This window comes from Lissotriton vulgaris, chromosome 8 (assembly GCF_964263255.1).
Source record: "Lissotriton vulgaris chromosome 8, aLisVul1.2, whole genome shotgun sequence".
NCBI classification, from domain to species: Eukaryota; Metazoa; Chordata; class Amphibia; order Caudata; family Salamandridae; genus Lissotriton; species Lissotriton vulgaris.
In genome coordinates this window covers 597,853,214-597,877,284 of record NC_141696.1, presented here as the reverse complement: position 1 = coordinate 597,877,284, position 24,071 = coordinate 597,853,214, and the positions used below count along the sequence as shown (strand labels likewise).

At 45.7% G+C, this 24,071-nt stretch overlaps 1 protein-coding gene across 1 annotated transcript in view; it reads right to left on the bottom strand.

The window, feature by feature from the left end:
- Positions 1–24,071, bottom strand: part of DCBLD2 (discoidin, CUB and LCCL domain containing 2) — a 540,831-nt gene that overhangs the window by 309,940 nt on the left and 206,820 nt on the right. Inside the window, exon 3 of the mRNA XM_086934447.1 lies at positions 10,210–10,347. Coding sequence (XP_086790573.1) covers positions 10,210–10,347 — 138 coding nt within the window. The remainder of the gene's footprint in view (positions 1–10,209; positions 10,348–24,071) is intronic.

The following is a 24,071-nucleotide window of genomic DNA, read 5'->3' as shown; positions in this document are numbered from 1 at the left end:
TTTTAAATCCACAAACGATCATGTAAGAGATGGCTTGGTGCCACTGATAAGAACGGACTATTTTTGATCACATGAAACTTTCGTTTGTTAGTATTAATCTGCACAGTGTCATTTTGTTTAAATTGGAGAAAGAATGTTAGGTTTCATCTGAACTAATACTTTTAATTTGTTAATTCCCCCTGGGGTCGGAACAATTAGTTACTCACGGAAGTGTTGCAGGAAAGAAGACATTTCTTGGGAACAAAAAAAATAACCAATATAATTATCATGGGTGATCACAATGAAAAGATCTCTCATAATCTGTAACTTGAGCGGCACTGAGCATGAAAATGTGTTGAATAGTCTCAAGATAAAAATTCTGAGCAAAAACCAATGCAAGAGGGAAAGTACTGGGGGGGCGCTAGGTGGCGCACTAGCGAATGGCTGTCACCTCGTGAAGCTCTCGCCGCTCGGCGACTAACATCCCAAAATTATCCTATTGATTGGCACCGCCGGGGGCTCTTGACACCAGCGCTTGATTGGCATGCCCTACTAGAATCTGCTGGCCGATCCTCAGCTTGATTGGAGACCGCTTGGCATTTTTACTCGGGAGCCGACCACGGAGCCTGCCCTGCGCGGACGCCGGCTGTGGCGATTACGTGAGCCTGTGGCGCCGCCGCGCCGCACGAGGGTAAAGGAGGGCATAGTCAACTTAAGTGTAAAAGGCCTTTGCGCCCAGGTGTGGTGTGGCCGGTCGCGCCTTGGCCTGCGTGTCCGCGGCTGCTACAGCATCATCTGCGGACCCCTCTGGGCTCGGGGAACGGCGTAACATCAGCAGAGGCACACCGGGGGCGGCGGTAAGCGGGGCGGGGTTCCATTGCCCCCACGAGGTCTGTAGGCCGGGATCACTGTTGAGGGCCCTTGGCCATTGTACGCCTGTTTATTCCCCCCCACGCATCCCACAGCCTGCTGCCACAGTGAGCTTTGGGGGTCACTTTGGCGGACTTACAGCTTGAATCCTTCTGACGGCTAGGACGGCGAATGGACACCGGCTTGCCCACACTCCCTACCACCGAAGCCACGAGTGGAGTGCACGCCGGGGCCTCCTGTCCACCCAGTAGTAGATACTCACTGCGCAGAGCCCTCGTCTGCTGTATTGGAACGGGGAGGCCCCCCCCTAGGGTGAAGACACTGCCATCCTGTGACCTGCCCCCTCGAAGTACCTGCAATAGCCCTGAATGTACCGCATTAGAGAACCACAGTGTGCTGGGCGCCTCTTTTTTATTATTGCCGCGGTGTGTCACCACCACAGCACCGTGCTAGTACCGTTGAGGAGGGACTGCATAGCGCAGCTGAGTTGCAACTCTGCGTGGTATCAAGTGCCTCCGCGCCCTATTTCTCCTACCGCGGGAGCCGCCACCGACCCGCCTCAGGGGCTATTCACCAGGCCTGACCGGGCGCCAACATGGGCAAGACCGATGCATGTCAGCCCAAACTCACCTTCGAGGCTTCCAAACGGCTCACCCGGATGGGGCAAGAGCCACCTGCACCAATGAGCAGCAATGGGCCACTTGGGGCCCTAGCGGAACAGCCCCCAGAGATCCAGGACATTTTGCGAGAGGTCCGCCAGGGATTTGCTACAATAGCAGACAAGGTGGACAGGATGTCCTCTCGCATGGATACTATAGATCACAAAATGGATGTCCACGAGGAGCGAATAGCGGAGGCGGAGCGGCGCATATCGGACTCGGACAATGTCACGGCTAAACATACCTCGCAACTCTAGAATGGATAACCTGTTACGAGTTATAGCTTCCAAGAACGAGGATTTAGAAGCGAGAAGCAGACGTAACATACGCATCTTAGGGATTCCGGAGTCGACCAATACCGGACGCATGGAAGAATATGTTGAAAAAATGTTATTGCACTTCATACCAATGATTCAGAAAAAATGTTATTGGCAGCGGTAGGGCCGGAAGCCTTCTCTCCCCAATTTATTGTTGAGCGGGCGCATAGATCACTAGGCCCTAGACCCAAACCGGGAACTGCTCAGAGGCCTATAATTGCTAGACTCTTAAACTACAGGGACCGAGATGTGGCGTTGCGGGCAGCATGCAGCAAGCAGTCACTGTCTTATGAGGGAAACTCCTTCACTATGTTTCCGGATTTCACACCAATGGTTCAAGAAGAGCGGCATAAATTCCTTGATGTAAAAGGAAAACTGAGCAAGGCACAGATTGACTATGCCCTCTGTTACCCGGCACGACTGTGAGACACTCATCAAGATCGGCAACGCTTCTTTACAAAACCAAAGCAGGTGGACAAGTTCCTTAAACACCTCAGGCAATCAGCTCGCCCTGAGGAAAGAGAGAAAGAAGGCCGGCAGTCGCCGATGGAGGGCGCGGATGATGAAGAACAGTAAAGTGCCTTGGACTGTAACTATTCTTAAATTGAACCTTGGTAACTGTGAGTAGTGTCGAATGAGCTAGGGGTTAATGCCATTTGAACTGTATGTAATTATGGACGGGTGTCCCCCCGGGTAGCTGGACGCTGACTCGCCGGGCCCTCTGTATGCTCGTTGGAGCTGCAGCATCTGCTGCACTGGCTCCAAGGGCGAGGGGTGGTTGTGTTGCTGCCTGGATGAGACCCCACAGGGAATTACCCCCAAATACCTTGCCAATAGTTATGGTAGGGGATGTTCTTCATTTTTGTTTGGATGAATGGGTAGAGAGGGCTGGGTGGGTGTATTATGCTGGCGTGTTGGGGTTGCTTCAGTGGGAGGGGGGGACTGGGAGGAGAGACGGGATGTTGAAAGTTCGTATTATGGTCTATACAAGCAATTTTGAGACAAAGAAATGCAGGATGTATTTCAGGCTAATTGGAGCACAGGGCATGCTGCAAATGTTATTAGATTCTGCGTGGATCGAGAAGGCTCGGCACAGCACAGCATGGCTGGAATTATTGATAACATGTGTTCATGGCTACTAGCCTGGGTGCGCAATTAAACGTTCTCACATGGAATGTCCGGGGGCCCAGAGACCCCACAAAGAAAAGGCAGGTATTGGCGTACCTAGACAGGCACCACACCCACATAGCGATGTTGCAAGAGTAGCACTTCTCACCTCTAAAGCCTGCCACATTCAAGTACCGGTGGGCCATGCATAGTGTTTTCTCCTCATACTCCACTTATGCTAGGGCTACAGCCATATTAATCAAGAAACAAGTGCCATTTCAACTGGTAGGATCGACTAGCGATGATCAGGGACGGTACTGCATGATCTGGGGCGCCTGGGCCTGGAATCGGTCACACTAGTGTGTTGCTATGGACCAAATGTAGATGCCCCAGATTTCTTTTCTTCCTTGTGGGAGGCGGTGAGACACGCTGGGTCCAATCATATTATATGGGGAGGTGACTTTAATGTAACATATGGTCCGGCTCTAGATAGGTTGCACCCCGCCCGCATCATCGTACTACGGCAGACTCCTTACTCAAAGACATCATTGTGGATAATCACTTGTTGGATGCGTGGAGGCACCTGCACCCCCTCGGGCAGGGAAGGTACACACTTTACGGCATACGCTGCCACCTGGGCACAACTAGATTTTTGGCTTGTATCTAGGGGGCTTGGCCCTGCAATCTGTAAGGCACAACAACTAGCTAGGACTTACTCTGATCATGCCCCTGTTTGGCTTGCTTTCTCATACGCAGACTTTAAACCCGCCACGTAGCGCGTGGCGCCTCAACACACGCATGCTCTCAGACACAGTCTTCCCAGAAGTACTGCGGCAGGAGGTGCAGGATTTCTTCACACGAAACAAGGGATTGGTACAAAGCGTAGAGACCATACGGGAAGCCTTTAAGGTTACACTTCGAGGGTTCTGCATTTCTAAGGGGTCGGGAGTACTCAAAGACATTATCGCTACACTTTCCAGGCTAGAGCGCGAACTGCAGACACTAGAGGCTCTACTGACACGCACACCGGATTGTGAGACGCAAGACAAATTTAGGTCCAAACAATGAATACATGGAAGAGGCGCAGAGGGAAACACACTTTCGGGGTAAACACTGGCAAACTCGCCGCTATGCGACATCACCCCCTCTCAAACCCTCTGCGACTCCCTAGCCTCATTTTTCCACAACAAAATTGCAGACATCCACAACAGCTTCGACAACCAACCCGGAAACCAACCCACCCTACCAGTTGCTGATCATCCTCCCCCGGCGAACACCCTTAACGATTGGAACCCAATCTCCACTGAAGACACCATCCGCCTAATGAACTCCATCCACTCAGGATCTCCCACAGACCCATGTCCTCACCACATCTTCAACAAAGCAGACTCCGTCATAGCACCGCACCTCCGAGACGTCATCAACTGCTCCTTCATCTCCGCCACCTTTCCGGCAGACTGGAAACACGCTGAACTCACCGCCCTTCTGAAAAAACCCACAGCGGACCCCACCGAACTCAAAAACTACCGCCCCATCTCGCTCCTACCATTCCCGGCCAAAGTCATCGAGAAAGCTGTCAACAACCAGCTCGCCGCCTTCCTCGAAGCCAACAAATCCCTCGACCCCTCACAATCCGGATTCAGAGCAAAACACAGCACTGAGACCGCCCTCATCGCAGCTACAGACGACATTCGAACTCTACTGGACAATGGCGACACCGTCGCCCTCATCCTCCTTGACCTCTCTGCAGTATTCGACACAGTTTGCCACAAAACACTGTTACAACGCCTCAATAACATCGGAATCCAAGGAAAAGCACTTGAATGGATCACCTCATTCCTCACCGGAAGAACCCAGAGAGTCCGTCTTCCACCATTCACGTCAGAGGCCTCTGAAGTCATCTGCGGCGTACCACAAGGATCCTCACTCAGTCCCACCCTCTTCAACGTATACATGAGCCCCCTCGCGGCCATCGCACGCCAACACAACCTCAACATCATCTCCTACGCGGATGACACGCAACTGATCCTTTCTCTCACCAATGACCCCAGCACCGCCAAAACTAACCTACACGAAGGAATGAAAGAAGTTGCCGAATGGATGAAACTAAGCCGTCTGAAACTGAACTCAGACAAAACAGAAGTCCTCATCCTAGGTACATCCCCATCTGCATGGGACGACTCCTGGTGGCCGGAAGCCCTCGGAAAAGCACCCATCCCGACAGACCACGCACGGAACCTAGGCGTCATCCTGGATTCTTCACTTTCAATGAACAGACAAGTCAGCGCCGTATCCTCTTCCTGCTTCAACATTCTTCGCATGCTCAAAAAAACTTTTCGCTGGATCCCCTCCGACACAAGGAAAACAGTCACCCACGCTCTGGTCACGAGCCGACTGGACTATGGAAACACCCTTTACGCAGGTACTACCGCAAAACTCCAGAAGAAACTCCAACGAATCCAAAACGCCTCAGCCAGACTCATATTAGACATCCCACGCAACAAACACATCTCTGGCCACCTTAAAGACCTCCACTGGCTTCCCGTCAATAAGAGAATCACTTTCAGACTGTTTACCCACGCACACAAATCACTCTACGACACCGGTCCAGAAGGCCTCAACTCACGACTGTCCTTCTACACCCCCTCCCGCCAACTACGTTCTTCCAACCAAGCCCTCGCCACTGTACCCCGCATCAACAAGACCACCATGGGAGGCAGATCCTTTTCATACCTAGCTGCTAGAACATGGAACTCACTCCCCGCATACCTTCGCCTTACCCAGAACCACCTAGCATTCAGAAAGCAACTTAAAACTTGGATATTTGACAAGTAATCCCCCCCCCTTCCTAAGCGCCTTGAAACCCTCTGGGTATGTAGTGCGCTATACAAATTCTTTGACTTGACTTGACTTGACTTGAGAACGCCCAGGTAAAACTTTAGCGGACATAATCCGGAAACCACGTTACTCTAATTACGTGGTAGAGATGGAAGGGCTAGATGGAACGCGCTGCTGTGACACTGCGAGTATACTTGACGGGTTCACAAGCCATTATGAAACCCTATACACCACCTCTGGCTCCTGAGACCTAGATTGGGATGATTACCTAGGAGATGTGGCCCTTGGCTGGCTGAGCGACGTGCATCGGGAATTCCTATGCGCACCCTTTGAACTGGACGAAATGCGCGAGGCCATAATGGGCCTTCAATCGGGCAAAGCCACAGGAATGGATGGCATACCTGTTGAGTTTTATAAAACTTATATCGATTTGCTAGCCCCAATCCTTCGCGAAGTCTATGAAGAGTCCTTAGACGTTGGCTCTCTCCCTCCCTCAATGAGGGAAGCACTCATTATTTCATTGTTGAAGCCAGACAAACCGGCCCATTTATGCGAATCATACCGGCCGCTCTCCCTTCTTAATTGTGATGCTAAAATCTTAGCAAAGCTCATCGCTAACCGAGTGAGCCTTTTGTTGGAGCATCTGATATTACCGGACTAGTCTGGGTTTGTCCCTGGCAGATCTACCTCCCAAACTTGAGAACCCTTTTTACACTGATGCATAATGTTGCTCCTGAATTACCTCTGGCTGCGATTTTTTGGGACGCAACAAAGGCCTTTGACTCTATCGAATGGAGGTATATTTTCGGAATAATGATGCGCATGGGCTTCCCACCTCTGTTTTTATCTTGGATACGCCTTTTGTATCATCAACCCAGAGCAAAGGTGCTAATCAATGGGCAAATGTCCCAGAAATTCTTGATTACTAGGGGCACGCGACAAGGGTGCCCATTATCCCCGCTGTTGGCCCTGGCAACGGAACCATTGGCGGTGTGACTGCGTCAGCACCACAATGCTATGGCCCTGCAATGCAACATGAGACAAATACTGATCTCCATATATGCTGATGACATTACCCTATACGTGCGAGATCCACAGCATAACTTGAACACCCTACTGAGAGAATTCATTGTCTTTGGCCGCCTGTCTGGGGTCCAAATCAATTGGGGGAAGTCTTGTTTCTTCCCACTGACGGACGCGGTGACGCGTTTTCCTCTAGACTATCCACTGGAATGGTGCGAGGGGGAACTACGATACTTAGGGATCGGAATCACCAGGAACAAGAAAGAGCTTATGAGACTCAACTACGGGGTGGCACTGTCTCGTATCACTGACAAGGTGGACCGCTGGATAGCGCTTCCAATTTCTATGGCAGGGAGGGCATCACTGATAAAGATGGTGATCTTCCCCAGTTACTATAATTGTTTTTAAATATTCCGTATTCTCGGGGCGGCACTTTTTTGCATCCCTCAAATCTGAACTGATCCAATTGGTGTGGGGGGGCAAGCGAGCAGGATTGAAATGGTCGATCCTTACCAGGCCTTATGAGTCGGGTGGGTTTGGCATCCCAGATTTTGAGCTCTACTACATTAGCGCCCAGGCACACTACTTATATTATTGGATTCGACAGCCCAGGTATATGCCACAACTGGCGGCACAACACTGGTTGTTACACCCCATACCGATAGAGGGGGCCATATACATGATCTTGAATGCTCGAGAGCCCTCACAGACCACTGTCAATGCCACTATTACAGTATGGCAGAGACTTGTGCAACTCTTTGACCTCCCCTTACTATATTCGCCACTGCTTCCTTTGGCTTATCATCCAGACATGCCCCTTTTACAAGAAGCCATCTTTCACAAGCTACAGACACGTGCGTCCATCACAACTTGGGGGCACCTATATGAGAACGGTAAATTTCAGGACTCCGATAGTGTGTTTCAGGGCACACAGTGCACTCCTCTGGACATTTTCTTATATATACGCCTCAAGCAGGGTATGAGGGCACTACATGCTGACTTTTCCGCTGAACCTCCATCACTCCCGCCATTGCAGGTATTGTTGCAACAGCCTTCACCTAGGCATCTAGTTTCACTAATTTATCGTGTCACACACACTCGACACAATGTGGAGGACTCACCGTCACGCTCTAAATGGGAGGTAGAATTGGGAGCTGAAATAACAGAGGAGCAATGGGAATATTGCTGTTCGCAAACTGAACGTGTATCAGCCAGCAGCCAGCTTCGAATCATACATTATAAATACTTGCACAGGTTGTATCACACTCCGACCAGTATGCATAGACACCACCTGCGCGATACAGACAGATGCAATAGGTGTCATGCGATGCAAGCTGATTTTTTACATTTGTCCTGGGACTGTCCAGCCATACACGAATACTGGGGACATGTCTTCACGGCACTCAGTCAGATGACCAATACGCACATAGAAGCCACGCCACCACTGATTGCTTTGCTGAGCTATGTTAAAAAGGTTCCACTGGCACATCCCCGATATATATTTTGGAAAAAGGGGACCCCTATATAGTACTGTTGCACTTGCTATACATAGGGAAGAAGTGGGGTTAGGAAAGGTCTATAGCTAAGTGACAAAAATAATTGAACAAATTATTTTACAGTTCTCTAAAGTGAAAACAAGAAATATTATAAACCAAATATAAATGATATATAGAGTCCAACTGTATACAAAACCAATAAGCATTAGATATTTCTGATATGACTTTATTCTTCTTTTTGTATATATATATATATATATATATATATATAGACTTTTGTTTTCTTTTTTTCTTCTATTTTGGTTTGTTTTTTTGGTGATTATTTTTTGTTATACAACATTCAGTTAAAATTTCATTAGAAAAGGTACAAAATCAATAGACATGAAACTGTGTAGAAATATCTAATGCTTATTGGTTTTGTATACAGTTGGACTCTATATATCATTTATATTCGGTTTATAATATTTCTTGTTTTCACTTTAGAGAACTGTAAAACAATTTGTTCAATTATTTTTGTCACTTGGCTATAGACATCGCCGATATATAGCACTTGCATTACTAACGGCCAAACGATGGATAGCCTGTAGGTGGGGCAGGGACAGGGCACCCAAAATTAAGGATTGGCTTACGGATATGATTTATTGCCAGGAACAATCTGCCCTTTATGCTGACCTTTTACCCATTAATTCTTGGCCCAGAAATATATGGTCCCCACTTACATCTTACTTGTCGCAATCCACGGAGACCACCCATCCACATGCTAATGTGTAGATAATTGTGTATTGCTATTATGCAACTCGGCCCATGGGATATCAGACCCTGGGGATCCTGATTAAATGATGTTGTTGTCAGTGACTTGGGAAGCCCTAGAGGAAGGTTCTGGACTGCTTGGGCTCCTCGACATTCCTTTCCACTTTTCTTTGTTTGGACTTACCTGTGGTTATATCTGCCGTGTGATGTTGCTAAGTGTGAGGTGTTGTGCCGGATAATGTTTGATGACTGCATGCTCCAGGATTATGACTTATAATGCATTTCAATGTCCCTCAGAGATTTTCTTTGTATGTGTCCTACTACCAATGCAGATAATTGCCATATGGATATTAATTTCAACGTGGCCGGCCCGAAGTGGTTGTAGGCGGCTTGCTGTGTTAATACGCACTGAGTATTGCTCTTACTGACTGATGTCTGATAATCACTTAAGCGCTGCCGGCCACATCATGGTTGTAGGCATAGAGCAGTGTTAACGCTCTCAACCACCAATAAAGGTTTTTGAAAATAAAAAAATAAATAAAAAAAGAGAGGGAAAGTACTTTTTGGTGCACTGATGGAAATAAGAAGTTGTATACTCAATGGCAGAGTCAGCAGGGATATTCCTGTTAGGAACAAAAGCAGCCCAAATAATCCTTCAACTATTGATTATATTATGATTCCTTATGAAGTTTCTAGAAAATAACATGATACTTTCCTCATTTAGATTAAGTGATCACTCTTATTGCAGACCAAGTTAGTTTTCATATCAATAGTGCCCCAAGGTGGAAATGGCTTGACTGGATATTACATCTTACAACAAAGCTAAGGACTCTTCTCTTGGCCATTTATAAATACATTAAATAGTGACCCAAGGGCTTGGCACAGTCACTCTAACTTCCCCTTCTGATGTGCTATTGTGCTACTAACCATCTCACACTAGCATATCTGTCTAACAGTTCCTATAAACTGCTACAAAACAGTTTTCAGTCACCAAAGGGTAGTTTTTCGAAAGTGGAGAAACAGCGTTGCCAGCCATAAAGGATGTGATATTTAAACAAACCTGGAACAGCATTCACATTTAATTTAAAAATCATCAAGCATAAGGGACTGGGGGAGTGCAACATTGAACTATTAATTCTGAAGAATATGAAAAGAATTACAAAATACTACCTGTATTTTTTGTGGTTGAGTAGGAGGCAAGAAAGCCACGACCGGAAATGTGAGTCCCACTCATAAATTGCACTGTAACCTCATGGCTTTTGGACTCAATCAAGTTTTCAAGGTGAAGCACATGACCACAGTATTTACCTAGAATACACAAAAGAACAATGTGAAATTGGAGTATGCTTATAGTTTTTGAGAGTTAAGTAACATTACATATGCTGAGTACAATCATGAGGGAAGGATATCACATAATATATAGATACTGCCATCCTCATTCAATCATTTAGAGTCAATTACCTGTTACACACATATTCTTTCCAATTGTTCAGAGGAATTCCCGTCTCTAAAGCTTTTCCACAGGATCCAAGACTCAATAAAAACATACTTTGCTAAAAGAAAATCTAAAGACCCACCTATTCAAAGCCTATTCCTAATGATGCCCTGTTCTATCATCATCAACTTTCCTTTACCCCTCCTTTTACCTAGTGTATATTATTCTACCTTACTCTTAGCTCCTTTAATGTATTTTTCAAGTTATTTGTAAAAAGCTCCATTGGCCTTGCGGCTAGGTCTGAATAATAAAAATACCCAAAATAAAATAATGAAAAAGAACAGCATTTTGTTCACAGGTAGCAAACATTTTAAGAGTGTGCTAATAAGAGGAGGTTGCCCAAGGAAAACGTGGCTTACGATCTGGCAAGGTAATGGGGCCCTAATGGCCTACCGATAGAGCTCTATGAACTCACAGCAACCACCATAGCGATGTATCTGTTACAGATGTACAGGGAGAGCAGGCAGCCAGGCACATTTTCCTGAGACCAGCGATTGGCTTCGATAGTGGTCCTTCATAAAGAAGGCAAGCCTCCAGAGAATCGTGCCTCATAGCAACCAATATCGCTTCTAAACGTGGAAGTCAAGATCCTTACGAAGCTTCAGGCTTAGCGGTTTATTCAAAATGTCTCTAAACTTGTACACCCTGATCAATCAAGCTTTATGCCTGACCGCATCACGGCCCTCAACTTGTGGTGGCTTCATGGGGTGCTGGGTCGAGCTGTTAGAGTTAAAGACGATGCTGTAGTTCTCTCCCTTGACGCCCGCATGTCCTTCGATACGGTCAAATGGCCATAGCTTTTTGCGGCACAGGAGAACATGGGCTTCGGCCCCAAGTTTATATCCTGGCTGCTGCTTCTTTACACTGAGCCCCTAACCCAAGTCATAGTCAATGGGAGGCATCCCGAGTGTTCCTCCTCCAGCGCTGAACTAGGCAGGGCTGCTCGCTCTTGCCACTCCTTTTTGCCCTGATGCTTGAACCGCTGACAGCCGTGGTTTGAACAGATCCCCTGATACATGACCTGGGCTGGACAGAGCAATCGGAAGACAAGATTTCTTTTTACACCCATGTCTTGCTGTACATCACGGACCCGCAATTCTCCCTTCAAAGAGTATTGAAATTTTTTACTAACTTTGGTAAATATTCAGGGTACACAATCAACTGGTCCAAATCCACCACATAAGTCCTATACGGTCGGAGTGTACCGCCCGAATAGAAATAGACAAGTTCCTCTAACTAGGCCTATACGTCATCCCAGACCCTGACCTGTTTCACTACAGAAACCTCCAGACCCATCTGATGAGACTTACGGCATCCATCGCTGAAGATTATTACCACTCATTGCTCGGGAGAGTGGCGCGGTTCAAAATGATGGCCTTGCCACACTTCATCTACATGCTGCAGAATACGCCATTCCCAGTCCCTACAGTTTATTTTAGGGCCATAGAGAGTGAAATCCGACCACTGCTTCGGGATGGGGGACCTGTGCGAATAGCTTTGGTCAAATTAAAACTGGTTTGGCGTGATGGGGAGAGAGCCTTGCCAGACATACAAAGATACTACTGGTCGGCACAACTGGTGGTTATCAGACAAAGGGTTCACCACCCCGAAGATTAACCATAGTCCGTATGGACCGCTTCGTTCTGCGCCCAGTGGGATATTTGCGAGCCCTTACATCATCCTGAGGCACATGATTGTCCAAGGACCCACAGCAGTCACGGTCCAGATCTGGTCCACAACACTCAGAACGCTCGGCTGAGGGCGGGGGGGGGGGGGGGGTTTCCCTGGTCACACCACAGTGGGACTCCCAGAGGTTGGGCATTCTAGGGGCGCGATCTGACTTCGACAAAAGGGATCTCATAAGTCTCTTTAAAGTGAGGGACCTTTGGGCCTAGGGTGGGGTGATCCCTTTCTCTGATCTGCAGAGGGATTATGAGCTGGCTACCATTTGATGGCAGTGAAGTAGTGTGGCTCACTGGTTAGAGGCGGCAGACCCGAGAGCAGAGGACGGCCCGGGACCAGGGTTCGATTCCCGGCGCGGCAGGTTTCTGGACCAGGGTCAGCGGACTCGATAATTCTCTCGCCTCGGTGCCCACTCTGATCAGCGATCACACTCGGCAACTCTGGGCATTAGCTTGCCTCATCTTCACTAACGGCCCCACCAGACCGCCGGGGATGCCTGGTCTCACCCTGGAGATACCCATTAAGGGACCATCTCTCAGGGAAGCCAGGAAGGGTTTCGCAGCGGTCGAAGCGCCTTGGGACCCTACGGGTAAGTAGTGCGCTATATAAATGCCTATACATTTACATTTACATCATAGACGTCATGTGGGACATAGAACAGCCCCCACGGACAGAAGTGCCTTCTTAGCATTGGCTACGTAAATAGTTGTCTGGATGTGCTCATGTGCACATACTCTTTCTTAGCCCTGGGTTTCTGCTGTAAACTGTCAGGCACGTTGCATTTTGCAACTATGTGTCGGCAATAAAATGATTTTCTGGTAAAAATCTCCTGCAGTGGATAGTAATAACTAGTTGAGGGCACGGGAACACGATACGCTCTATAGACAAATTGTCGTTTTCCGCACGTAGTTACTTACACAGCGCATGCCCTGTGTTAAGTAAACAAGACTTTATCACACGCGCATGCGTGTTTTCTCAATCGGTTCGCGATTACGAACTATCCCTCTGAGATGCACGTCCACAGTTGAGCTCACCAGACTGCGCATGCTCCGTTACTAGACATGATCCCAGTCTAGTGTTAGTTCGACGCGCAGGAGTAGTACGCTTCAACTTTCCCAGGTGAGCCGAGTTAATCAGTTGTCCACCAATCAATGGGGGTATATTAACACGCCTCTCGCCTCCCGTCGTTGCCTCCCCTTCGGCTTAGGACTTCGCCGAGAGGTACCGACGGAGAGGTGAGTACTTAAGATTCATGGCGGCGGTTCTTTGAAAGTCGGGTTAGTCGGTACACGCTGGCCTCTTTGGTTAGGTTTAGGGGATTGCTCTCTACACTTTCACGCTGAGAGAAGCTCTCCTTACTTAATGATTTACCCTAACTCATTCTCCATTACTAACTACCTAGAGACAACATCCAACAGGTTCTGGAGCGTTTTTTCTAGTGTAGTGATCACATCACTTATCCCATTCAGGCGCTTAATAGATCCATGACGCCATGAAGATGTACCTTTAAGAGAGCCAAGTTCGTGTTAACATGGTAGTGCTGGCGGAAATGGGTAGGATTAGTTTGACATTGTTCCATCCGGTTTCACTAGCACTTTATTATGTTCCCGAACTTACATACACAATATGGCTCTACATTAGTTACATTGCACGCTCTACCTACCTTTCTTCCATGTAGCAATGATCATGGTGGGCAATTCACAATCAAGTTTTATGCACAATTCAATAACATGCCAATAGGTTTGGGGCATCTATCAGGGCTCTGACTATGTCCTATATATGATTTTTTGTGCACAGAGCGGGGCCTCATCCTCCGAGCCGTTGCCGGGTGAGGTGAGGCTGGATTCCCACAATTAGTTGGGTAAGTCCATTTGCATTTCTAAACTTAGTAAACAGAACTTTTATGTCTGGCCCTAAGGGCAATCATTTTACACAATACTGGCCGTCACAAAGATGACTGGCCTGAGCTGAGTTCTGATAATACTCATCTGTTGACAATATGTTATGTCCAGGACCAATTGTTCTTGGGAATTTAGTTATCACTTGTTTCACATCTAGGTTTGGTGTATTTCTCTGTTTTTCTCTCTGCAGGGACGGTATCCTTCACTTATCACAGAACTCGTAAGGATACGGTAGGGTGGTCCAGTGACCATATTCGCCTAAACTTGTTGTAGTGTTGTATTTCACTCTTTATGTCACTCGAATCTAGAGTGTATCTTTGCAGTAGCATACATCATTGGCCCTGAAGAATGCCGGTGGACTTTCACCTTGCGGCAGAAACATGTTGGCCCCTTTTTCACCTTTAAGCAAAGATTACAGTGATTTTTTCACACTGTTCCTTCACCCTTTTTAATGTGACGTCCAGGTGAATACGAATAAAATAATTTTTTGCCTTGACCGTCATTTTAACTTCACTCACTATTTTCACACTGCACTGCATTATACCAGCACCGCTAATGGCGAGGACACTTTCATCAACTTTGAACCCTAAATCGTGTGTTATCTAGCCAATACATCTGGGCATGGAGACACCGGTTTGGTTCCTGATGTCCTAAATGACGATGCTCCGCCATGAGGGTGGGCTGATAGGACTTTAATCGAAGTCTATTCCATAGTGTCCTCTGATCATCCGTGGGCTGGCTCAATGCATGTTCAGTCTATTTTGTTCCTTTTGAGGACCTAGCAGACTCAGCTTTACTCCAGACCTTCAAGCTCTTTAGTGTTTCTTGTGACCTCAGAGACCAGCCAGTACCTATATGCCATGCTCTCCAATCGGTGATTCCCCGAGGGCCCAAGCTCCCTGAATAGGCGCACCTTGAGGATAGATTACTCGACAAACATAAGACCCGCAAGGCAAACTCCCTTACATACAGGAAGTTGATTAATAACTCACCAGAGACACTTCTTCGCCTGCTGGACCACTGGGATTACGACCTGAGAGGCCTAGCAGATGATGAATGGTAGGAGGCCTTGGCATCCCCCAAGGAGGTGGCCATTAGGGCAGGGCTCTGGCTGGTGCAGGTTAAATATTTCACAGATCTTATCCCTCGTGCAACATGAGAGCCAAAGTGGGCAGAGTGTCGGATTCGAGCAGTCAACGGCAGTTTAGCCAGGAAGGGGCCTTCTTCCACATAATTTGGGGTTGTTCAGTGGTGCAGGTCTTCTGGGAATCAATGGTGGAGTCCATGAATTGCCTATGTAACAGTGACATGCCGATCTCAGTCTACTGGTGTCTTCTCAATGAGTAGGAAGCAAAGGACCTAAATCGCATGGAACAGACTTGGAGGACGCTGGGCATGGCAACTGCCAAACATAACATAGCACGCCTGTAGGGGGCAATGTCTACACCACTCCTAAAAGACTGGAAAAGTACATGGATTGGTGCATGGTAGTCGAGGAAGAGGTTTGTGAAAGCCGGGGCTGTCCCAGAAAACTGGATAGGTTATGGGGCAAGTGGAATGTCTACAGAGGTAGCCCCTGTACCGCCTCCAGTGCAGTTACTACTGCAGCCATCATTCCTTGATGTAACACCCCTGGTGCTTAGGGAGTGGAGGGAGAACTGGGAGGCGGGGAGTGTGACTATCGAAGGCATGACTACCATTAGTTTCTCCTTAATTATATGATCATCCTTTGTTCTAGCAAAACTGATTTTTCCAAAGCCGAAAACAATCTCTAAAACACCAACGTTTAGGAAAAAATTACTATTAAAAAGTAACTGCCAAAAAATCATGAATTCTATCCAAAAACAACACTTGAGAATCGAGATGTTGAGGTCAATTATGTCCTCGGTACCCAACAGATGATGCAAAAAATATTGACCAACCTTAGACATGAGATCTGAATGCGGACATGTCACTGTCAACTTGTACGAAATGTTTTTTAAAAGAAGTTACACCTTCATCAAAACTAGAATTGCAGAAATATAAAAATGGCCTCATTCTTTTGTATTCTTTTTTGTTGGTATCTTTCATTGTGATGCCCGAAGTGAAATAGCCTTACCCAAACGTGGGACTAGTGCTCAATGTACCACTGGAACCAAGCTGCACCAACTGAAGTAGGGCGAAACCGGTCTTGGGTTGCTTGTGTTCGCATTCAGAGAAAAATCGAGTTAGCAGTTCGGGCTAATCTGCTCCAAAGGAGCAGGAGACTAAGGCTGATTTGCATATGTTGGCTCTACTCCGAGTTGGTATAGTGGGCAAAAAAACTAAATGAATGGACTGCGATGTGGCATTGAATAATTAGCAGTGGCCGACATTAAGTTAAGCATTTTTAATTGTTGCAATAGCTTAAGCATGAGAAAACACAACAGATTCACACTGCAAACACTTGACTATTATTAACAGAATAATGGTAAGAAGCACAGTGCCAATTCCTGGTTTTTGGGGAAGATTTAAGTCTTGCAGGTGCAATTTCAAAGTTCATGGAGACAATTTCAACGACTAGGAAGGCATTTTCAAAGGGCACTATGGTGTTGATCGTTAAATAAATTTCCCCGATCAATCTGGTAATTTGAATCTGGAGTCCAAAATATTTTGTTAATATTGACTTGTTGGGCAAAAAAAGTGAAAACAGTATTAAAGTTGGCAACAGTGGTATAACTCCTTGTGCTAATAAAGATCATTTGAATTTGAAATCCTATTCTGCTTTTAACATGCATTTCTGACTTAGATGCTACTTGGCAGTGTGCAGCTTATCCAAATGCTCTATGCACACACTGAAAAGCTAAATAAAACCACATGCTATCCTCAGGCTTTCTTCCATGAATTTATAGGCTTCTTCAAGAATTACTGCTTTGCATTACATTTGTATGCATATATCAATGTAAATACCCACATAAACAAAACTAGAGCTTAATTATTTATAGAACAAAAACAAATCCAAAAAGATCTGTCCCATAAGCTCAACTACCATAACTTTGCATGCAATATAATATTTGAAAAATATTCCTCAAACTATACACGTTTCTAAACGCCTAGTTTTCTTAAAATTTGTTATATAAAGCTGCCTCAAAATAAGATTCTATTGCCTTTTTGCAGACCTAGAGTTCACAAAATTGCTTATGAATGATAGACCACATTAGTTTCTCATTAACTATACTCTATTGGGGCTGACAAAATCTCTTCAAGTATGTTTGACAAGTCTCTGTAGTAGCAAACCACAAGTTCCTTCCACTGTATGGCCACATTTTATGCAGTATTGCCACCAACTGAGAGAAAAGTCAAGGATACATCACAGGAACAGATGCAGTACACTTCCATATCAAAGAAGTGGAAAGAGTCAAGACTCTGTGAATATAGTTTTGAAGGACGGGACCGCATTTTAATTTAAGTTAACATATATTCTCAGCAACACCCATTCTAAATGATTCTGAATTTAGAACAGGCTTCTTCAACGAGTAACTCGTGAGCTACTGGTAGCTCTCCAGCTACCTACCTGTAAGTAGCTCTCTTGAGAGCAGCCAGCAAAATAAGTTTAAAGCTTTTCCTTGGCCGAATTAATATATGTACATCAAAACTGAAAAGTGTGTATTGAAGATGAGAATGTGCATATTTTCAGAACTCATAGGCTGATGTTTGAAGAAGAATGATTGAATTTCCAAAATATATTTAACGTGGAGAATTGAGTGATGTATCATGCGGCGCTGTGAAGATTTATTATTAATATTATTAATTTGATGCTAGGGGCATAGGTTCCATGACTGTTTTATATTACCCAAATAGAGGCCATCCACATTGACAACGCGTTTTTTGCATTACTGCTGGCAACCGTGCCCAATGCACTGAAGTGATCAGTGCTAGTAATCTTGCAAATGGTGGAAACTAGTGTACACTTGCCTGATGCGGTCACAATATTAGTAGCTCAGGATGATATTAGTAGCTCAGGATGATTTTCATTGAACATATCGTGAAGGTTGGAGGCCCAGGATTTATAATACCAGCAAAATCCTTATGCAGATCAAATAATTAAAATTATCTAGTCAAATCTTAGATATCATAAAAATAACAAAAACAAGCTTGTACAAAATTCTGCGGTCTTCATTTGCAGTGTGCTCAGTTTTGCTTGGAAGGCCAGGACATGATGTCCTACATGCTAGGATTCTTTCCTATCACTGACACCCATCTCACTAGAGTTACTCATCTTTCACTCCGACACTTGCTTTCTGACTTCGTCTATCTTATTTCCCTCAATGACCTCTCCTCACCATAGGAACCCCTTCTGAAAGTGTGGCTTACTTTCTATAACCTCGCATTCTGGTTACGGTTTATTCTGGTTGGGATGGCACCATTGCACATATATGCAGAGAAAACAAATAAGATTAGGGTTGCCAAGACTTAAATGCACTTTCTTTTCTAAGTAGGTTGCAGCCACTGACTGACCCACTAACTGAATTAAAAAAAATAGCATTGGCAAAGCCAATAGGTCTTACCTACGCATTAGCTATTGGCTTTTGCAATGTGTTTTAGTCATGTTGTACACCAGTGTGGCTGCTGCTCAGCACGGCTAAAAGTTAGTGCAGTGGAATGGGGCCAATTGGAGCAAGGCAGGGTAGATTGGAGCGGGGTGGGGGTAGACTGCAGTTGAATGGGGTAGATTGGTGTGGGTTACATTGTGGTAGAGTGGAGTGGGGTACATTCAAGTGGAGTAGAGTGTACTGGAACTAAGTATATTGAGCGGAGTAGAGTGCAGTGGGGTGGACTGGGGTAGAGTGGAGTGGAGAAGTGTGGAGTGTTGTAGATTTAGATAGATTGGGAGATTAACTGATTTGCCCAGAATCACAGGAGGTTTAGCGACATTACCGAGACTCGAACCGGGATCCCCAGGTCCGAGGTCGAGTGCTCTAGCCGTATGGCCAACTCAGATGGCAGCTGGGCACGTGCATGATCTCGTGAATGCAAGCTGTAGGTCAGCAAAAGCATCTGGTGGCACTTTTAAAAGCCACTTACTAAATGTCTTGAAGAGACAGCGCATGCACTGTCTCAGGCGAGACCTAAAAATACCCTGAATCACAGTGCGAGCAGCGAAAGAACACTAATCAAATGAAATCAGACAGTACTTGGTCCTTGCTCCAGAGAAATAAAAGAAAGTGACATGAAAAGAAATAGGCTGCTCCAATCCCTTTACTGTATTCAATACCCCTCACAGTAACACCACATGCACACTGTTAGGCGAGACCTAAAAATGGCACTGTATGACCCAGCTCATACAGAGTAAGAGAGAGATGCATATACAAATACAGTTAGTGGAGGCATTTGGACCCTGAATTGTTTCAGCAACCAATGGTGGTATGGGAAACAGTTCACCCTTACACCCAAAACATTGACTAAGGCTGGAGGAAGGGCGATTAGAACAGTTGTATGGGAAGGAACTGGTATAGTGGAAAACTGTAACCATCAATGTACAGGTAAGCAAAATGCCCAGAGGGTGGGTCTTCCATGTTGCCCCCTACAAATGTTTAAGAGTGGTACTTTGACAGTTATGTGGTCAACTGAAGGAGAAAAATAATTTTAAGTATGTCTAAATGGTTCAATTTTCGCTATGTAAAATTTTAGGCAACTTGCTACATCCACAGACTGAATATCTCTTTCTGCCCTGTAAGACTGGGTCAGAAGGAAAGACTTGAGATGGACTGGCTAATTCAAGTGGAAGTGTGTTGGTACTATGGACCCAAAGGATAAAATAATTTGCAAAATAACTTTGGACTTCGTGAAGTTCCGAAATGTCTCCTTAATTTGTATTTTTGTTTAAACTTTATTTTTAATATGCTTTTGAGATGCAGACGAACACTTTCAAGAATCAGAAAGTTACAATGCATGAGAATTGCAAATAAATACCTGGTGGGGTAGAATACATATGTCGTATAACAACAGAGAAATATGAAACTGTGGTCCTTGTAAAGTGCATGATGTCAGGAGGCGCCAGGCTAAAGAACACCTTCAGCCACCAGGTCAATTAATGGCACTGCTGTATTACTATCAAATATCTCAACAACTCCCTCAGGGTGCAATCGCAAGGTGTTATAGTCCATCAACCTGCAGTTGGTTTAATAGATATAATTTCAAAGGCTTCCAAGTATCCACCGGTCTGGATTTCGGGGGTTACAGTTCCACCTGCAAGTCCAATTGTTCATTACAGTATGTTAAAGTGATTGAAGTCGGGGGCTCTCCCTCTTTACCAACTAATGGCCACCTGCCTCTTCAATAACAAAAGTGCCAAAGCCATACATTTTCTGTGTAGAGACGAGATCTCCTGAACATATCCCAGGAGGGCCACCAAACGATCCAGCTGTATGTCAATACATTAGGACAGGACCACACCAGGTGCCGAAATCTAGCCCCAGGCGCCCGCACCTTGCGCAACAGTCATCCATGTGGAGTCAATATTTATGTAGTCATTTAGGGGTGTTGGACATATATTGCAGAAATGTATCATGTATAATTCTGAGTCAGCTGATAGAAGAGAGCAGTCCAGTTGGTGTACAGCTATTTTCCCAGACCTCCCCGAACTATCATGGTCCAGCTCCTCCCCCAATGCCACTTTAGCCCCCGGAGGCAACCTCACAATCTCCACCTGCAAAGTACTGCATAGTGTGGTGATCAGGCTTCTGGTAGCCTGTCCAATGTGGTGATAGAAGCTCACTCTGCGGGAAAGCTCGTAAAAGCCAGTCTACAGCTGCTGTGGAGTCAATGGTATATAAAGACCTCCAAGGTAGAGCCAGAGGAGACTACCAGAAACTCCGGTAAAAAGAGAAAGGTGCCCTGTGTATAGGTACATCCAGTTAACCATGTCTCTTGCCCGGAGTAGGGATATCACAAGCCGTTGATGGGTAATAGACAGCAGAAGGTAGATCACTCAATTGAAGTACTACATCAATATTGGAAACCAAACCAATGGAAAGCAATGTACCACAACAGATTTCTAACTCAGAAGGCAAGAATAAGATAAAAGCTTCCACATTATAGGAACAATTCTATACTACTGAAGCTTGCACATTACAAAAATAGCTCAGTGGGTTGCAGCACATGAATAATACGCTGCAACTACATATTGGTTAGACACATTAGGCCAATAATAAATATACAGCAAAAGAATGGATAGGTACATCATGCTATCACATTTATTGGATACATTACGCCAACATTATATAGTATTGGATTTATGTTTCTTCACCATCACATACTTTTTTTGGATATACGTTGCTAGGCTCCAGTTGTACATGTGACTGTGGATGGGTCGCTATTATAGCCAGTAGAAGGGGTCCCAATGAAAGAAGTCGGGCACCAGCGACATACACTCCACCTCAACAGTCAAATGAGGAAGAAATGGAGTAAGGTGGTACCAATGTAGAGCAAAATGTGCCTGAGCACACAGGTAATCCATTTCCATATCAGGGGCCTCAAAACCCCGCCCCCAAGATTAAATGGCAAGGTGCAAGTTTCGATTTTATTCTCAGTTATTTTCCCTCCCACATTAGACATACTAATTGGGCTTTTAATGCAGAAAAGAAGGAGCCCTGAGCAGGGGGCATTTAAAAACGTGTGTAATATCTTCATTAGGATAACCATCTTCACCAACCCTACACGTCCAGCTAGTGACAAAGGAAGCGAGATCTATTGAGTGACCTGATCGTGATGGAGTTGAGTGCGGTGCCATAGTTGGCATGCATCAACACCTCTCTATCACAGTGCACCCATATGCCTAGGTGTTTCATTTCAATTGTGCACCATTGAAGGGGAAAGTATGGCAGGTGTTACTGGAAAAATATGAGATTTCCCCCAGTTAAAGTTAATACCCAGAGGGCCCAAAACTTCAGAAATGTATGTAGTATAGCGTTCAGGCTCTTGCTGGGCTCTCGGATGTGTAGGGTGATTTCACCTGCATGAAGAGAGAAGAGAATGTGCCGACTCGTATAGCGAAGTGCATAATTAAATTAGTGTTGCCATCGCTTGGCAGCCAATGCCTCTACAGCCAGAGTAAATAAGACAGGCAACAGAGGTCATCCCTGCCTAGTGATCTCTTGTTAAACCAAAGGGTTCAAATATCCAGCTGATGCGCATTTTAGTCATAGGCTGGACATACAGCAACTTGATCCAACCTAGGAAGGTACTGGGAAACCCATCCTGTTCAGTATAGGAAAGAAATAGTCCCACTCTAGGGAGTCAAAAGCCATAGTAGTGTCGAGAAAGACGGCCACAGTGTCCAGAGCAGGGTTGAGATCCTGCAGAAGGGGACAAAGTGTGATCGGACTGGAATAAGCCACAACTGGTCGAGTCAAACCAGGTTTGGCTAAAGGATTAATTGGTTGCCCACTAGTTTAGCCAGGATATAACCGTAAAAGTTTGACAAGGACACAGGAGGTACTAGTCTCATAGATGGGGTGTCTTCCCAGGTTTAAGGAGGGTGAATATTACTGTCTTGCACATGAACGGCGGGCAGAGCTCAGTTTGCCAAGGCTCTTCTTAACCTGCAAGCAGTCAAGGAGCTAAAAGGGAGGCATATCTTGAATAGAATTCTGCCACATAGTCATCTTCCCCAGGAACCTTGCAGTTGGGGAGTGAACAAATGACTAAGGATTCAGTCTAAAGTAAAGGGTCTGGCAAGAATGAGCCTGTAGTTATCACTCAGCCACCCCAGGCTTACATCGCCAAGATAGACTGCAAGGTTTTTAGCAGTTCTGGCGGAGGTGGACGTATACAATGATTAAAAAAAGAATGGTAAATATAGACAGTATATGAACAGGGTCTGAGCACTTCCATCAACCAGAACCCCCCACAACATGCAACCGATCAAGACCTTCCAGCAGGACACATATAAACTGTATCCCTCATATTATTCCATGTGGGTCGTTAGAAAGAACCTTCCCCCAAAGGCTGGTAAAGAAGCTGGGATCATCAACATTTATGCCACAGCAATGTACCAGTGATCATTGTGGTGCCTAATTTCTCCCAGACAACATCATACAGTCCCTGATTTTCCGTGAGGGACCCTAGCAAGTGAAAAAACAAACCTTGTTTTAGGTTATCAGCAAGCATGCAAGATGAGGTTTGGTGAGATGGGAGGGAGGCGGGGAAGCCTTTGTCAAAGAGAAAAAGTATATATTGGCCTGGAGGGGTGAAGCAGGAGAGGGGAGAACTGTTGGCTATGCGCCTTGGATTCTCTGTGGTCTACAATATTTATATTTTATTTTCCATGTTATACTGAGATGTACCCTACAAAATGCAATAAAATGTGTCTTAAATAATACAGCTACACCTCGTCAGAATGAGTACAAATTTAGTATTTGACAGACAGCCCATCTGGAAGCTAAGTTACGCTCCCAGCACAGGGCAACATGTACATGATGGGAGGTCCAAGTAGGAGCGAATCAATCGTATTTTACACTGGTTGTGCAGACCTCTAATGGCCCAAGTCACACAAACCAACGGCCTGACTACCTCCCCTCTAGCCATACTACATACACAGCATGATGAAGAATAGTAAGCAGAGCAAGAGGAAGCTGTAACATAGCATCACCACACCCCTAAAGAACATGACCAGTAAGCAATGCTCAATCTCCAAGTATACATTATAGAAACATAAAAATCCTCCACCCTTCCAACTCCTATTCACACTGGTAGCCCAAACCCACCAGGACACAGAGACATCCCAATAGCTGTGAAAGAGACAGACCATGGAACTATAAACATCAACTATTATAACATTTTCAGTTGCCATCATTAGCAGTTCTACAGTTGAAGAGAGACCAGAGAGCCAGACTGAGACTCTCACGGGTATAAAGGGTGCCAGAGGAATTTGTGGAAGATCCCCCAGCATCCAGTTAGGCCCGGTCAAACTAATTGACTCATTTCCATTTATT